This window comes from Acartia tonsa, chromosome 2 (genome assembly GCF_053477335.1).
Source record: "Acartia tonsa isolate MP-2025a chromosome 2, ASM5347733v1, whole genome shotgun sequence".
In the NCBI taxonomy this organism is placed as follows: domain Eukaryota; kingdom Metazoa; phylum Arthropoda; class Copepoda; order Calanoida; family Acartiidae; genus Acartia; species Acartia tonsa.
This window is the reverse complement of record NC_137261.1, coordinates 11,260,297-11,278,860: the sequence shown is the minus strand read 5'-3', so window position 1 is coordinate 11,278,860 and position 18,564 is coordinate 11,260,297. Positions and strand designations below refer to the sequence as shown.

General features: G+C 29.6%; 1 protein-coding gene and 1 long non-coding RNA gene across 2 annotated transcripts in view; one reads left to right on the top strand and one right to left on the bottom strand.

Moving 5' to 3' along the window:
- LOC145312396 (death-associated protein kinase 1-like) overlaps positions 1-18,564 on the bottom strand; it is a 463,414-nt gene that overhangs the window by 251,493 nt on the left and 193,357 nt on the right. The window contains exon 4 of the mRNA XM_080151633.1: positions 9,675-9,717. Within this exon, the coding sequence (XP_080007759.1) occupies positions 9,675-9,717 (43 nt within the window). The remainder of the gene's footprint in view (positions 1-9,674; positions 9,718-18,564) is intronic.
- Positions 2,930-5,125, top strand: LOC145304349 (uncharacterized). Its single transcript, XR_013874070.1, has 3 exons — positions 2,930-2,988; positions 4,570-4,655; positions 4,968-5,125. It is a non-coding gene; the product is annotated as an uncharacterized LOC145304349 (long non-coding RNA).

Genomic DNA, 18,564 nt, shown 5'->3' with positions numbered 1-18,564 from the left:
AAATTATGTACATTTAAAATTACATTTTTTTCACTAAAAAGGCTTTTATAAAACATTGGCAAAAATTGCAAATCATGGCTAAATTTCATAATAATAATTAAAATTAAACTCAAAGACAAAATGCTTATAAAAATTTTAACAAAATGAATTGATGTACAGATATTGTAATTTAGATTTGGCGATTATATTGAATATTCCTGGTCATGACATGACACTGAAGTGTCTGGTCAATTTGGACATTACAGCATTTTTTGGGTTGATGCTCTGGGAACAATAATAAGCTCCCCTAAATAATTTGGAGGATACTTTTCAAAATATTTCTCTAGTTTTTAAAGAAATTATTTAGTTTTTAAAAACCTTTCTGTTTCCCTCAATGGGCTTATTCTAGCACAAAAAATCTCAAATATTATTTCAAAATAAATTAAAAATATTTTTTCTTCTTCAAAAAATAAGGTGTGGGGGTGAAGGTTTCAGCGCTCGATAGGTACTTTGAAGGAAAGCACCAAAGCTTTATATTGTCCGAAGCAACCAAATTAGATAGATAATAGCCAGATAATAAAGCATTACATTCACACTTTTTACTAATAGCCTTGTGACAACCTTTTTACTAACAGCCTAGTGACATCTATTATACTCATAATCATACACTTATTAAGTCTTAATCATTTTACAATGTAATTACTTTATAGTACACAATAAAGCATATACCATTGATTGAGGGGGTGTTGGTATCGGGGGGGGGGGGGGGAAACTCTCTATAATTTTAGTTTCAAAGTAATACATTACAAGGTAGGGGGAGAAAGTCAATCAAAAATCAGCCATGTGACGTCACAAAAATGAGAGATTATCCATCTCTTTTTTGTAGTTTTCTTTCACCTTCTCCTCTCATCTCCCTCATTTTTATGACGTCACGTGGCTGATTTTTGCATGAGTGACTTTCTCCCCCTACATTATTACAAGTATGATTTTGGTTTAAATTTTCTTATGTAAATAAACTTACCTCCAGCAATTACTGATATCTATTCGAGCACACTGACGTTTGAGAGGTACAAATTTGTAATATATATAATGAGGATTATTTAATATTTTACAACTTCATTTAGGATTTAAATGGAATTCATTGTTTTGCAAAAATTAAATGTTTTTATGAGCAGAATTGTTTGGAAGTTTATATACATACACCAAAAAAACTCATTTTACAATTCAAAGTTTTATATTTGTCAGTAAGAAAGTATACACTATTTTGATTTTGTACTAGTTTGAACAAAAAAGTATTTAAAAAATTCAAAATTGAAAAAAAATCCTAAGAGGATATTACCCGTAGGTCTTACACCAGATTAGCATGTACTCTAATAAAGTTAAACTTTATGACGACAATTTTTCCACTGTCATAATATGGAGGCATGTTATACATCCATTATTCTAGTACAAATGGTCTCTTTATTTTTGATGCATTATCAAGCACACTTTGTTTGGTTTATTTGCTTATTTTCTTGTTGTTGTAATCATGGATATTTTTTATTCAAGAAATTGTGCGTAAGTGAATGCACACTGTGAAAAACGCATTGTGTATCATTTGAATATTTGTCTACGTCTATGGACAGACAGATATCATCGCACCAGTCAATTTACATCCAAAATATGCATCGGAAAAAAAGATTAATATAAAAATGTAGAAAACAACAGAAAAAATTTCGAACCTTTATATTTAAAATCCCCCAGACTATATGTCTTAAAGACCGATAAAGAACTCTTTCGCGGGGGACATCTTTTTTTCATATATATTCGATATTCGATATACGATAGAATAGCCAATGAGAGGCCAGTATACACTGTAACTGACCAATGGTAAAATTTATGCTGGTTTCTCATTGGTTATTCTATCGTATGACGTTATAGTCTGTGGAGGGACTTTAGTCATCTACGTTACGCATATTTTCATCCTTGTTTTACTAATTGTTTTTTAGAAAAATTGTCTTGGACCTTGGTTTAAAGGCAGCATTGTGTAGGTTATTGTTTTATATATTTGTCTAGATGCCTGGCGTTCTTCTATCTTACATCTTAAAATAGTGTCCAAACTAAGTAAAATAATATTTAATTTAGCAAACAAATTCCAAAAATAGTGAGCTACTCTATCATTCACGTTGTCTGTCCGTCCGTCAGTCTCTCGGATGCTATAGGAGATAGACAGCTGTAATTTTCAGTTTTTTCTACTAATTTTTTACTTTATACAATTACATGCATCTTAATTTTTTATTACAACAGTGGTTATGAATCATACAAAAAAAGTTTGTTATCCCAAATAAAAAGTCATCATTGCTAAGATAGGTACTGTTTTTTTGTTAGTGGAATTTAAATGTACTGTAAAAGGTATTTTGTGTATATCACGAACGTTGACCAGGATTGGGTATGAGCAGGGACAAGGGAAGTTCTTTCTGACCAATAATTCTATTAAAATTATGTAACTTTATCACGAAACCTATATGAGTATCTAATATTACGAATGGTTCAACTCTTATAAAAATCGGCTATTAGTAAACTACTTTAGAGTATAAATTCGCTAAACCTCATCAAAAAAAGTGTACACTATTAAATTTGAAAACAGCTAAATATTAATCAAAACAAACAATCCATTGAACATAGTGATTTAATAAATTTTCAATTTATGGTCTAATTAAACGATAAAATTATTTTTTTCTTCCATAATTATTTATCAAAACAATGCCCAATAGATCGTGTTATATTTTTGTGTGAATATATATTCATAAAAAAATCCAACAAAGATTTCGGAACATGGCCTGTTATTCGTTAAATTTTTGAATACACGTTTATATCATAGGTGATAATTTAATGCATTGCAAACAAATTGATAATATTTCAGCTATATCAAGTAAAGTGATTTTTAATTATACTATTTATGTAATTATTTCAGAAACGTTTGGTAAAATGTAATCAGTTTCAGAGATTGCAAGAAACAATGCCTTGCTGGTAACTATTTTAATTAACATTTATCAACCAGAGGCGTGCTAAAGGGGGTGTTTTATTTCAAATGGATAGGAATAAAATTGACTTATTTTAGTAGCGAAGCCACCATCCAATTCTCGTCGTCAGTCCGTCTGTAAGTGCTTAACACTATGAGGGAAATTAGGTTTACTAAGCTACTGTTAAAGCTACACATATGAATTTTTGTCAACTTTCCCATCATTCTAGCGCATATTTGAGCAAATAACATCCATAGCAGCCGGACTGCTTTAAAGCAGCCTTTTAAGTTTTCTAATATTTTGATTTTAATATATTTTTGTTTTTAATCATATTTTCAAAAGTTGTGTGGGTAATAGTATCAAAATTAGGTTCCCCGTAGTTCTAAGAATTTTGTATTATAACAAATGGACAAAAGGACAAGTGGCTTTATTGTTAAATTTTACGTTTATTTTATTTAACATCAAAAGGTTAGTCAATTTAATTTCAAATTATAAAAACAGATTGACAAAAAGACATACTATGTCATTTATACACATGAGCTATTCTAAAACAAGGTTGATAATTTTTTTAACCGTTTCAAATATTTATTTCCACGAAATGGGTTTAAACTTATCTAACTCATAGTTTTAAAAATATTAGTATTTTTATTGAAAATCATACTCTTACAATACTTTTTTTCTAAAATGGCAATTTTTACTTTCTTAATTTTTTTGCGTACTTGCGTAAAAGTTAATTTTTCTATAGAATATCCGGGAAGGGTCCCTTTCGTGGCAACACCCCTTAAGAGGCGATTCTTCGTATTTTCAAAATGACTTTAAATAGGTTATTTTAGGTTAGGCTATGTTATATTGGGTTAGGTGATAGCCCCTCAGGGTTAGGCAATTGGCCCTGCAGAAATAGGAGAAAAGCCACTTTGAAAATAATAAGAATCGCCCCTTAAGGGGTGTTACCACGAAAGAGACCATACCCGAATATCCTTGATCTTTAAACAAATATTAAATATTTGATATTAAATACAATCCTTGGGACTGCCTTTTTAAAAGCAAAGCTTTTCTATAATTAGGGTCGGTCTGTCCGTCCGTGCGTAAGTCAAAGTTAGCTCTTTACGTTAATTTAAACAGGTTAGAATTGTCCTATCGATTCCAAACTTTGCTTGATGATTCCTGTAGTAAATAGGTACAATTTAGAAAGCGTAGCAACTCTATAATCAATACAAGAATGTCCGTTCATCCATTTTAAACATGTTGATTTTTAACTTTTTTGACAACAAATTTTTGTATGTTAAAATTATCCGATTCTTCTGATTGTTTGAAAACTGATTCCTATTCCAACAAGGTACAATGTTATAAGCGAAGCATCTCTATAAATAAGTCCCAAAAATGTAAGTAGGTCCTTAGACAGTATCATCTATTAATGCAGTTTTGCAACAAATTTACTTACAATATTGTTTGTGCTGATGCATTTAATATTCTGCTAATTCTACAAGTGTTAATGTTTGTTTGTCCTTCCATTTCATAGCTTCGCTTTTATGGATGTTGTCATCCTTGTTTATATTTGAATTTTTTCTCATAATATTACTTTGTTAAGGATGGACCTTGAAAAATAGAAGAGATTTACAAAAGGAAGTTATACCTGAGGCTATTGATAATGACGAGATGGATCAATTGGGTTAGGTAAGATTAATACGTTTTTGTTTTGCTTTAATTCCTTCCCTCCACTTAAACTATTTTGATACTTATGTCTACTAATGTTCTTTATCTCAACATTTTTATTATAAATTCTGCATCAATTTTCTGTGGAAGACACCCTTTTTTATTAAGACTATTGCTATAAATCATTAAAATCTTTATGTTTTATCTACAAGTTAGAGAATCTTATACAAAGACAATGGTTAGACAAACAAATATGATTATAGCAGTTCTGCTAAAATATCATGCATACAATCTTATTTGTGTAAGAAGAAATAATTTAGATATTTGTTCTAGGAGAATTAGTAGAAGACAGCTAAGCACAGCCAATGAAGATATACGAAAATGTAAGAAGAACAAAAGAAATATTTGAAAACTTTCATGGGCCAAATTTAAAGCGGGAAGGGGTAGTTAAAGGGTTAGTGGGAAAAATTATGGAGGAAAATCCTTCCTGGGTATAACAATAAAAAAGTACTTAGAGTAGTAAGACTCAACACGTTTACAAGGTCCTTTAGAAATAGGAGGGGGGGGGGGGGTTTAATGCAACTATCTCGTAATCAATGATTAAATGGCACTTAGAATCCGAATTTCATTACGAAACTTATTAATACTTGGTATGTATATTGGTTACAGCTTAACCGTTTAGCTGTTTTTTTGCTATTTTTACGGCAAATCTGTCATAAATTACGTAGGAATCAACAGCAAATAGTACCAGCAAATACTGGCCAGAACCGTTTTGGAGAGGCAAAGAGGATTATGTGGAGATAGGTTTTGTGATGGATTTGCCCTGAAAATAGCCAAAAAATGGCTAGTTGCTACTTTTCCAACTTTTTGTTCAATTTAGGGAAAATAGACCTATCAAGGATTACTTATGCCAAGTTTCGTAACGAAATCTGGATTCTAAGTGCCATTTAATCATTGATTACGAGATGGTTGCATTACCCCCCCCCCCCTCCTTTTTTAAAATTGTAAGCTCTGATTAAAACCTTTCTTAAATTTGACCTCATAGATGCTATAAAATCAATTTCCTTTAAGCTTTTAAATGATCAAACAAATTAAGGTTAAGAAGAATCAATAGCAATATAAAATTATCCAAATAGATATCTTTGAGATCATTAAAACAGATTGGTACAAATATCATTGAAATAAAATGTCTTCTTAGTGGCCAAAAAATTAGCCAGTTGTACTTGAATTGAAGGCTTTGATTTAACATTTGTAATAGCTGTAGCCTGTAGATAGCTAGTTTAGAATATTACAGTTCTACACATTAGTATGACTTACTTGCATTTTAGGATTACAACTGAAAAAATGGTTCGGGTGGGTTTCTAAGAAAGGGTGTTTTAAGCTAGACAGGAAAACAATTAGATTATTTTACTGCATTGATATTTGTTATAAAGGTCAGCAATTACATAAAATAAAAAAAATTAAGCTATTTCGTGAATATATTTTACTAAAATTTGTAATCATTTATAATTTATTGTTACCTATGTATTGTTATCATTTTTAATTGTTTTGTTAAGTTTCTTAATTGATATGTAAATATATCATTAATTTAAAAACATTTTTATATATTATTGTTTAATTCAAAATAAAAGGTTAGTTAGTTTTGTCTAAGTCTGTATTATATTTTTTAATAGCCTTGATCTAGGGGCTTTTTATTCAAATAGGCAGAAGGTGACTACAAAAATAATTTTAAATCATTTCAAGACCTAAATATCAAATTAGAATGGCCTGAAACCATTACTAGACCTATTTTAAGATTCTCTCAAAGAGAGAACGTAATCGGTTCAGTAGTTATTGTGATCTTAAGCTTCAGACAACAAATCCTTAATAGAGTATATAGGACTAGTGGCTAGGGGACTCTATCTCCGAAGGGGTAAGGAGGTGGAAGACAAATAGCCTAAAACTATCCCGAGATCTATGTGAGGCTTTACTGTAAAGGAGGACCATATCGGTTCAGCGGTTAGCAAGATCCTTCTCTACTGACAAAAAAATTATAACTGGTAGGAGGGGGAAAAGTCGACCTCATCCCATTTCAAATTTGAGTTTAAAAAGAGTTAAAAAAATATTTTTGGGGGGAGGGGGCTAAAGACACCCTCTCCAAAAATAGTTTAAAACCTTCCCAGGACCTATAAGAAGCTTCACAGTAACAAAGAACAATATCGGTTTAGCAGTTAGCGAGATCCCTCAGGACAGACAAAAAACGCTTACTACTTTATATAATAGGATGACGATGATATCTTTTCAAAGATAAAGTTTTTTGCATGCCCATTTTCCTTTAATTAGTTTGTCTGTGTTTACTTACATACATTAAGATTTATCATCTATAATACAAGATTTAAAATATTTTTGTGCAAGCAAAGAAAAGAAAATTGGATGCGCTTTGTTAAATATGTAGTTTATAATCTGGCCGCTAGGTTTCTCAAACAAAAAATATAATATGGGTCAAAGATAGATAAAGTACATAATTAATAATCATTGAACATACATGTGTTTTGAAAATTGTTTATGATACAATTTTATGAAAAAAAAGTAAGAACAAGAAAAAAATTTAACTAGTCAACTGTATACTTGTTAAATGAAATAAATCGTTCTCTATTTTCAGAATTTTGATTAGATAGGCTTATAGTAATATTGTGGTCAACAAACCTGACAAAATCAAGTTAGTATTGCATCATAAATTGATCTTTGACGATCATACTGAAGCTAAAAGTTGCTCTAGCTGCAAACTGGAATAATTTAGATTATGGTGAAATATTGCCTTTTACTATTGTTTGCCCCAATAGCCTTCCCTTGTCCCTGGGTATGAGAACTAAAAAATCTATAAATATTTTAGCTATTATAAAAATTTATGCAAAAATAAATTTTTTTAAAGTACAATTTTTAAACATTAATAAATTAAACTAAATTAAACACAGATACACCTCCCTTTATTTTGTCAGGATGGGTGGTTGCACCCATTTTAAGACCCTACTACACGTGTAATTTAAAGTAAAAAAAAGATAATGAGTGTTACAATTTCATAAGATCTTACTTTGAGAATGTTTATTCCCATATTCTTGAATTTGACCTGATAACCTTATTGTAATGCTTATAAGTGATTTATAGCAATAAGTACACAATATATTTTATATGCGAAGATATTCTATAATTCACTTCTTAGAATATATAAAACATGCATTTTTAAATAAGTAAAAAATCTACCAAAACATAAAAACTAGGTAAATGTTGGATATCATAAAAACTTTGAAAAATAGTATAGCAACAACAAGATATTTGCTTACCATTTTTATCGACCTAAGTTATTTTATTTTTTTAACAATAGCTACTTAAAGAAAATAAATCTTAAGCTAAAATTAGGAGTTTAGGAGGATGGGGGTGGGTGTGGGTGGTTGTGACATTTTGAACAAGTAAAAGTCCTTTAAAATTTGTAAAGAAGGTGTATCAACTTTTTTTTTCATAGCTAGCCGGTTCTTTTAGTAAGTAGTAGATGTAAAATTTTTCATAGAATTCAGATATGCAATCGGTTTTTTTGTAGACCTCTTATTTTTTAAGTAATTTAAGTTTTTTAAAAAAATAATTAAGTCGGTTTTAAGGTACTAAAACGCAACAAAATAAAAGAAGAAAATGGCTAGTAAGAACAAAAATAGTAAGATCTTTAATTTGACACCTTACTTTTAAAATTCTGTTGAGTAATTATTGAAAAAATCTATTTTTTTAACCTCGGTTTAATAAAAACTTTAGACCTAAATATTTTCTCAAACAGACATAAAAAACATGGGTTCATATATACCTTTAGAATCAGAAAAATATTACGAATCCATTGTAAGCAAAATTGAAAAAAAGTAAAAAAATAAAAAAATAGAAAAATGGCCAATTGTATTTTTTGTTCTGGCCACACTATCGTCTTCCCTTTTTTACCCCCTTTTTACCCCCTCTATACCCCCTTCCCATTTTTATACTCAATTGAAGAGTTAAGACGTTGCCTGTACAATATAATATGATATTTTCATATAATTCCTTTTATTGTAGTTTATATACTATATTGTAAACTTTTTTTTTCAATTTTGCTTACAATGGATTCGTAATATTTTTCTGATTCTAAAGGTATATATGAACCCATATTTTTTTACTTGTGAAATGATAAAATTGAGTTCAAAGTTTTTATTCTCGTGGGTTTAAAAAAATCGATTTTTTCAATAATTACCTGACAGAATTGAAAAAGTAAGGTGTCAAATTAAAGATCTTACTATTTTTGTTCATAATGGCCATTTTCTTTCTTTTTTTGTTGCATTTTAGTACCTTAAAATCGACTTAATTTTTTTTTTTAAAACTTAAATTATTTAAAAAATAAGAGGTCTACAAAAAAACCGATTGCATATCTGAATTCTATGAAAAATTTTACATCTACTACTTACTAAAAGGACCGGCTAGCTATAAAAAAAAAGTTGATACAATTTCTTTTGGTGTATAAAGTCGAAATTAATGCAAAATAAGACAGTTCTTATTTATCTGTCTGTCTTCTTGTCAGTCAGACATTGATTCATTGGTTTCTACTATATACATGCCTTATGACCAAAATTTAAGGGCAGAAAAGAAAATTTCATCCATTTGAAAAAAAGGATTTTTATGGGCAAATGTTATTTAAAATCAAAAATAAAAACAAACACAAAATACATACAGTGATAGTTCTTTTGGAGCTTAATGTTTCTTTACAGTTTCTTGGGCTTTACAAAAGAAAAGACTATAACACAAAAACAGCATGCCACATCAATTATTATCAAAGTAAATTATTTAATTATTATCAATGTCTCCAATTGCATCGCCGACAGACCGACCGAAAAGTGAAGCTGTTCTTCATTGATTAAATAAATCTGCCAAAAAATTCAGCCATCTATATAAAATAAGAGCTGAGTAAATACATGACTGACGGAACAAGTTATCAATTAAAAACTTAGCTGTTGAAACTTAAAACTAATGTTGTTGTGTGTTGATTATTTTCCTGGTTGATTTCTCTATCACTCGATGCACAACAGCAAACTGTCCACTGAAACAGAAAAAATATTATTAGTAATTTGGAAAAATATTATAATTAGAATAAATAATAATAGAAAGGGTATATTTTATCTAAAGAAGACATCCAACTAGCGAAGAAAACTAAAAATCCATAAAATTTCTTAGGCTGTCCTTGTAGTTTCCTTAATCTTATAATTACTTTATACATAAACTAGCGACTACGTCCCTAGATGCCTTTAGTGTAAAAAGTGTAAAAATATTGATAGCTAAGGTAAATCAAATTAGATTTAATTAAACTTAAACAAATATAGTATAATTGAAATCGATTCCATAAGGTTACTCCTTTCTTTTTCTTCAAAACAGAAATTAAATAATCTTAAGCTATTAATTCGACTATGCGTTTAAATGTTAATTAGTTAAGACTTGACTGTATCTATCTATTTATCTATTTGTTTAAATCAGTTAAAACATTAATTTTGCCCTTATACGTACTCATAACTTTAAATTTGGCTTTAATACACTTCAATTTTTTAGTGTTTTTACAAGTTAGCCAATTTTTAAAAAATGAAATATGTGAATATCAAACTATTCATCTCATTATTAGAATAACTTAAATGGTAATTATTATAAAAAGTTTTAAATTTTTAAGCAAAACGACTTTTTGATGCATTGCATCGGAAGGTTTATTTTAGAAGTGTTTTCTTTTGGGAGGGTTGAAGTACCCTTCCCTTTAATAGTTATAATTATTTCCCTGACCTATCAGAAGCTTTATTGAAAATGTAAACAATGCCTGTGAGATTTTAAGTTACAGACAAACAAATACCTTTCAACTTTTATGTAAAGATAGGCATATCATATATAACTTTTTTGTTTGTAAACATAAATATTTCAGCAAAGGTTTTAAGTATTTTTCAATGTGTAAGTCTGGTTTGTTGGACGTAATTGTCCTCGTTTATTTTTAGTAGTAATAAAAAACACCAATTAGGATCCTTGGCCAAAAAGGTGTACTCTTATGTTCATAGTTTAAACATCTAAAAGCTATAACTATTCTCTTATATACGATTTTTATCTAAAAATAGAATCTATACAATTTAGTAATTTCAGTAGAAGAGTGGGTTTACCTAATGGTTATACTTATTCGAAGTAAAGCTGATCTGTAACTATAATTATACTGGTACCTAAAATTTATTAACCCATTCTCTAAATCGTTAGCTTAGCTTTTAATCAAATATTGATTGGTTGATTCAAACTAGAAGTGTCCAATTTTTTAAAACAATAATTTTAACTTACATATGGATAGTTTTATCTATCGTTATTTAGGAACACAGTAATAGTAATAGATGCATAACATGCGTCAATAGAACACAGTAATAGTGTCTGACTGATTATGACGTAACAAAAAAAATAGCCAATGAGAGGCCACTATAAATTTTACCATTGGTCAATAGCGGCCTCTCATTGGCTATTTTTTTTGTTACGTCATAATCAGTCAGACACTATTACTGTGTTCTTATTTAGAAGCATCAATTAAACGTCTATTGTCTTTTCTCTTAAGAAAAAATACACCTTTTTTATGTAGATTACAATGGATTTCAAGGCAACCGACAACAGATCAACAAAATTAACTCTCCAAATTGAATGGTAGTTTCGCTACAGAAATGATTAAATATAGAACAGAAAACAGAAAATATGTTTTTGAAGAAGAACCTTTTTTCATGACAAATTTTACCGCACAGTCTTAATACATAATCATACGTTGCAAAAAGGATTTTACAAAATATCTCCACAGTAAAAAAATTCAAAATGATAAAAAAAAATCCTCTTAGTAGCAGGAAAATCATTTTTCATCCACTTTTATCAGATTTAACGTTATACCTATAGCCTTTTTTTGACCATAAAATTTCAGCAATTTAGAAGCTAATATTAGACTTAAAATATACTGTGATTCAATTTAAATGAACAAAGTTTTTAAAAAATGTTTTTGCTAGTGTGTTTATTCATGGTGGTCCCATTATTCTATAAAGGTATTATTTCAAAATAGTAAAAATTAAATTGATTTTTTATGTTTACAGGTATAGTACATTTTTTTTCTAGAGCCTCAATATTTTTGAGGGGGTTGATGATGCAACCCAAGGCAAATATCCCAAAACCTACCGCTTGACATATACAAAACTTCCCTGAAAATTGTGAAGATCGATTCTTCAATTTGAGAAATCTTAATTATTCATTAATAATAGTATGCCTGTCGGTTTGTAGATTAGGATCTCGTTAACAGCTGGACTGGTATGACTCTCATTTACAGTGAAGCTTTGTATATGTCCAGTAAGGTTTACAACTATTTTAGGGTTGGATACGTGTGCCCGCTTAAGAATAATGACCCCTATAAAAATAGCGGCTTCTAAAGAGACCTCTGGGTGCTAAACCGCTAGTAAAGGATACAGTAGAATTATTTTAACAAATGGCTAATTAAATTTTTCCGCCGTTTTATGTGAAAATAATCTTTTAATTTTTCCAGCCCATATTTACATGGTAAGCAGGGTATAAAAAGCGCCTCACAATAATCTGAAAAGGGGAAGGAAGGAGAAGGGCAATGAATACCTTTTTTGGTATAAATATACATTAGATTGGTCGCGCTTGCATAAAAAAAACTTTGAGAAATTTAAGAGTTAAATATAAAGTAGAATGGTATTACTTACAAATGATAAATATATATATATATATATATATCATTTGAATGCTTTATGCAACGCCCCTAGAGGCCATTGGGTGTACCTTAAGTGGTTTTGGTGAAGTTCGAATCCACCTCATTATTGATTTTAGTTTTAAAAAGAAAATATAAAACACATTCGGGGGGAGAGTATCATCCCCAAATTAGTTATAAAACTTGCCATGACCTATGAGAAGATACATTGTAAAGGAGAACCACGGCGGTTAGCGATAACCTTCGGTATAGACAAACAGACGGAGATCCTGTTACTTTAATATAAGTCACAGGAACTTATATAAGTTTCAGGAACTAAAAAACATGTTGAAAGAAGGTTCCATAACGTGCTTGTTAATTGATGAACTAAAGTTTAAGTTGCCTGAACTGACATAAGTTTATTTTAGATAATAAATATACAATTTTGACCTGAAATTATTGATTTTGCTTATATTTATATTGAACCTTTTTAGATAATGTATACATGTTTTTAATAACAAACTATAAAACTGTGTCGAGTATCATTTTATACCGCATAGGGCCACTTTCAATGTGGTTAAACATAAACAAGGGTGGTCTTACAAAATTAATGAAAAATTCCACGCAAAACAGCCAATTTTTATTTGTTAATAAAAAGGAAAATTATAAATTTGAAAGATTTGGTGTCTCAAAGATAGTTTACAGTTTAAATAGCATACACATAATGCCGATTTTGAAAACTGGTGAATTTGTAGTATTTTCATTAATAAAGGTTTCACCCACAGAGGCCCCCTAAAGACTCAATGAGAAAATAGTTATAAACCTTCCTTGAACCTTTAAAAAGCTCACTTAAAGGAAAAGCATATAGGTTCAGTGGTCGGAGATATCCTTAGCTACAGACAATAATATTTATATATATTTCTATAATAGGATTTATAGAAATTACCCATTGAAAAACTAATAAAATATTTCCTCTTTTTTAGGCCCAAGCCATCAGCCTGTCTGGGCAACAAAAAGAAATTCTATGATGAAAATTTTCCCCAATTAATTGTATTTTATTTGTGACGACTCTGAAAAAAAACTAGGAAAATTGTAGCAGAATTTGAATCACAATCCATAGAGTCTGAAAGCCCACCGCAAGATGTCGGCTTAAACTGGGGAAATAATTTGCATATGTAGACTAAAACATAAAACCAATGGACGCAGTAAAAAATGTCGATGTTTACTTTTTTTAAATAGCAAAGTTACATCATTTATTGGTTTATTGTAAGTGTTGGAATACAGGGATGGATAATGGAGAAAAAATTATCTTGCCACTAGTTATTGTGTATATACAATTGAAAGTCGGTACAGGGGGAAGAGTTACTTATAGCTCGTGCCCGTCTTATCCTTTTCCTTTAATTAAACAATATTAGTTTAAGAGGTTAGGTTTGTTTAACAAGAAAATAAAAGAACAATATTAAATATTCTGCATTAAAATAAGTCTTCAGCAATAATTTATCACTATCTCCTTATGTTAAAAATCTCTCAGTTTGAATATTCAAAACAAAACTCCAGGATTCGTTCTGTTTTCATAAAAAACTGTTAAATGTTTTCAAAGCAGAAAAAAATTCTTTCGATTTTTTTAGCAGATGTATTAGATTAAAAATAATTTAAAGTTATCATGCAAGTCGAATATATGTCAATGTCATGGTAAAAAGATCCAGTTTAAGGCCAAGAGTTCCCCCCCCCCCTTTTATGTAAATCTATCAATTTCACGCATCTGTCATTGAAGTAATATAGAACTAATCCTAAAGTCTTAGTTTATTAGAAAATTTTAGCCGAAATTCGAACTCATCACCTAACCGTCAACCAACAAAGGAAGAATCTTATGCTGAAGTCGAAGGTTCTTAAACCGAAAGAAAGCTAAAAAGTTAAATACATATTTTTGTTGAGTTTATATTCACTATAGTATAAGCTGATATTTTAAAACACCGTTATAAACATATTTAGCTTTATTTAAAAGTATTTTTTTAACAGTTTTGAATGGCAACAATTAGTTACGGAATTCTACTGTAATTGAATATTAACTAGATTCAATTACCATTTTAAGATTAACTTTGGCGGATTTTTTAAAAGGCTGAATTTAGCCAGAATCACAGTAAGATTCCAGCATATTCTAGACCTATTATCAAGTCATTCTGCGTAGCAGCTACTTTTGAAAACCACCTAGGTTTTGTTAAGATCGTATTTCAATACTGTACCATACAGATTTGATTTTAAAGTACAAACCTAATCTATTAAAAATAGAATCATCAAGAATGAATTAAATAGGAAGTTCCAATTTTAATAGCTCAAAATACACCTTTCTGTTGTCTGTGTAATACATTTATCTAAAACTCCCCCCCCCCCCCCACCCCGATTTTCGTTTAAGGGGGTGGTAAATATTTTCTTGCAAAACCATGCACGCATATCCCCTAATATTCTGCTTTTAACACTTCTCCCCGAGTCTTGATAAATTGCGGCTAAATTAATTCTATTTTCTAAATATACCAATTTATACTTTAAAAATTAATTTAAGCTTTAAGACTTCAAAAAAGTACTAAAGCTGTCAATATAGGACATTATAAAATATATATTGAAATTTTAAAGTGTTTTTCTGATGGAGGAAAAATATGAAAATGAATGCCTAATTTATTTCTAAAATCTGGTATACAATGTTAATCTATAATTTTCTACGTCATCAAAGATTATTTGTTGTAAATGTCGGAGATCTCAAGAAATAAGCAATGTACATTTTCAACATTAATTTGTGCCAAAACATTATCGGTTAAAAAGTTTGGACACTGTCACTTTGGCAATGAAGATTAATACGATTAAAATTAGCCAATTTTAGAATGTGTTTAAAGCATTTTTAAAAGCGAAGCTTTTCTATAATTAGGGTCGATCCGTCCGTCCGTACGTCCGTCCGTCACTCCGCACGTCCGTCCGTCACGGATAGCTTTTTTCGTTAATTTAGGCATGTTAGAATTGTCCTATCGATTTCAAACTTTGCATGGTGATTCCTGCAGTAGTTAGATACGATTTAGAAAGCGTAGCAACTCTATAATCATTACCAAAATGTCCGTACGTCCATTTTAAACATGTTGATTTTTTTTACAAATTTTTATATGATCTAATTATCCGATTGATCTGATTTTTTGTATACTGATTCCTGGGACAACAAAGTACAATATTAGAAGCGAAGCAACTCTATAATTAAGTCCTAAAAATGTAAGTATGTCCATAAACATCATTCTGTATCAAGCAGTTTTTCAACAAATTTACTTACAATTTTGCATCGACTCTTATACATTTATATTCTGATTATTCAGTTCTGACACTATACAAGTGTTAATGTCCGTTTGTCCTACCGTTTCAGTGCTTCGCTTTTATGGATGTTGTCATCCTTGTTTTTATCAATTTGAAAGAGATATATAATTTTGCTAGAGATGCACAGAAAAATATTTTTTGTTGTTGTTGATGTTTTCTATTCCCTAGCAAATAATTAAAATTTCTTTGAATGTAGGTACATACGGACACCTTTATTTAGAAGCACGCATAAAAATTATACAATAGCTAATAATTCATTACATAACCCTTTCCATGAACAATAAAGTGTTTTTACATTATAAGAAATATTTTTAAAAATAGCAAAGAAATATTTTTTTTTTTTTAAAGTTGAAAATAAAACATACACTCTGAATTGTTTTTACTATAAATATATAACAGTGAATAAAAAAGCTACTATTTTATCGATATGACATTATGACTATAGTCATATTTAGGAAGAAAAAAGTTTTGCAGGGTATAAGAAAAAACTTTTTTCTGAAGTTGAAAAGTTTGAGGTAAAATGATTTTTCCCCTTAATGCGACTCGCCTATAGCATCCAAGGACTAAAAAGGGGGCAGAAAACTGCTTAAAACCATCCTAAACCATAGGCTAAGAATAACATAGCCTATAAAACCATCTCTGGACAATGTGAATATATCCTTAAATAGAGAACCCAATAGGTTCAGTAGTTATTGAGATCATAATCTTCAGACAAAAAATCATGCTACTTTATATAATAAGATTGTTTTTTTTTTTGTTTCAGCCTAGGAATACTTGTAATAAAGAGTATGACCTATTCATGAAATAAACATTATAAGTTTTTTCCCAGAGTTATTTCATTTTACAAAATTACATTAAAATTCTGGACCTAAATTTACTGGCATTTTGCTGTTATTCCAGTAGGATTATATGACATCCGTATTATATATTATTTATCTTTTTTCTGGTGTTGTTAGTAATTGCAAAGTTTTTTTTATAAAATACTTCGTCTGTTTATCTGCCAGCAAATTCCTTTATACGTGTATTGATTAATTTTTGAACAATTCCTGTGACCTATGATCAACCACAAAAAGATAATTTTAAGCATCTGTCCATTTAGGCTTTTAAGTTTTAGGTCGATTAAAAGTAAGTCAACTTCTAAAATTCTTTTCTGAAATTTATAATGAAGATTACCTTGACAATAGTTTCAACTTTAAAACACATTATTTTTGCCCGTCCCTAAGTATTTTGGGTGTTTTGGTAGTTATGAATGTTGTTATCCTTGTTATTTATCCTCGGCTATGTATTAGCTGGTTAAATATTTTATAGGAATATTGTCAAATTTTCAGTGAATTATGGGTTTCAAAATCACGCTTCTACAGTCCGGTGAATACCAGGGATTTTAAGGGATAAGACAATGGGCAATGAATTAATTTACATCCCTAATGATAATAAAAAAAGACAACAAATAAGATAAAGTTGTTATGAAACTTTGGGTACTAGTTTAATTTACAGTCCAATATCCCCTTCTTCAACTATGGGTGAATATAAATAAATATATTATTTATTACAGGAGGTGGATATTTCTTATTTTCAAAATTTCTATAGTTTTTTTCTGAAGATAATTATCATTCCAGTATAGCGTTAAACCGATTAATATCCGCTGGATTAGAATAGTTTCTCAGCCATACTGAAAAATCATATATTGGATCGTATTACACAAATTTTTCACGAATGTTAAGCTGTCTATAATACGAGGCGATAAATAATCATTATTTTTAAGAGATCAATCAAACTGTATTTCAATGCTTGTGTGTGAAATTGTGCCTTTCGTAGTTTTATCTTCCAATTGCCATTAATTTTCATACTCAGGTAGGGAGGGGCCATTGGACGATAAATCATCATCCAGTAAATTAATTGGGTTGTACAAACTAGTAGTGTCCACCAATTTTTTTCTTCCAGAAAAGAGGTAATTTGTTAACATACTCATTGACTTACATTTTTTAGCTTAAAATCCCGGTAAATACGAGTTACAAAATACTTAAATTTCAGAGACTTCAGTGTTCGAAAAGAGATACATCGTTTTTGTCTATTTATTTCCTACAAATAAGAATGGATATAGTTTTACTTGGATCTTACACCAGATTATCATATTCTCTAATAAAGGGAATCATGACGCGGTCTAAATTAATGTATGAACGAACGGGCCAATAAATGAGTTTTATTTTATCAAGGTAAATTGACGACAATTTTTCTCCTGTCATAATATCCACGTATATTCTACATCCATTCAAATAAGATTAATATTAAAGTAAATAAATGGTTTACTCAATGTACTTAGTAAAATGAAAACAAATTTCATCTTCCTTCAAGAGAGATTCTCTGAGTTAAACCTTTAATACATTTGAACTTTTGAAATAAAAGATAGTTTTACAGGACCTTAATATAAGACAAATTGATGCACATCCCCATAATATGATAAACAAAACTATCCTCTCGGAAGGTAAAAATATTTGAAATGACCTATCTCTTCATACCCTACTTCTATATATTTATAAACATCACAATATTCTTATTAAATGTTGCAAAAATTATGAGTTTCCCTTTTAAACAAGTAAAAAAAGGAATTCCTAATCCTTGAATGAATTCTAAAGTAAGCGTATCTTAGATAATCACATCATAATCTACAGTATTAAAAGACTAACTTGGACTGTAATATTGAAGATTGCCACCACTTGAGAATCAGCGGTATAGGGGATCTAAGAGAGACCCCGTTTTTGATCGGAAATTCGTGTCATAAATGTGAAGGAAGTGAATTTGAGAAGATTTTAAGAGTTCACACGCACACAATTTTGAGCAACATCCTTT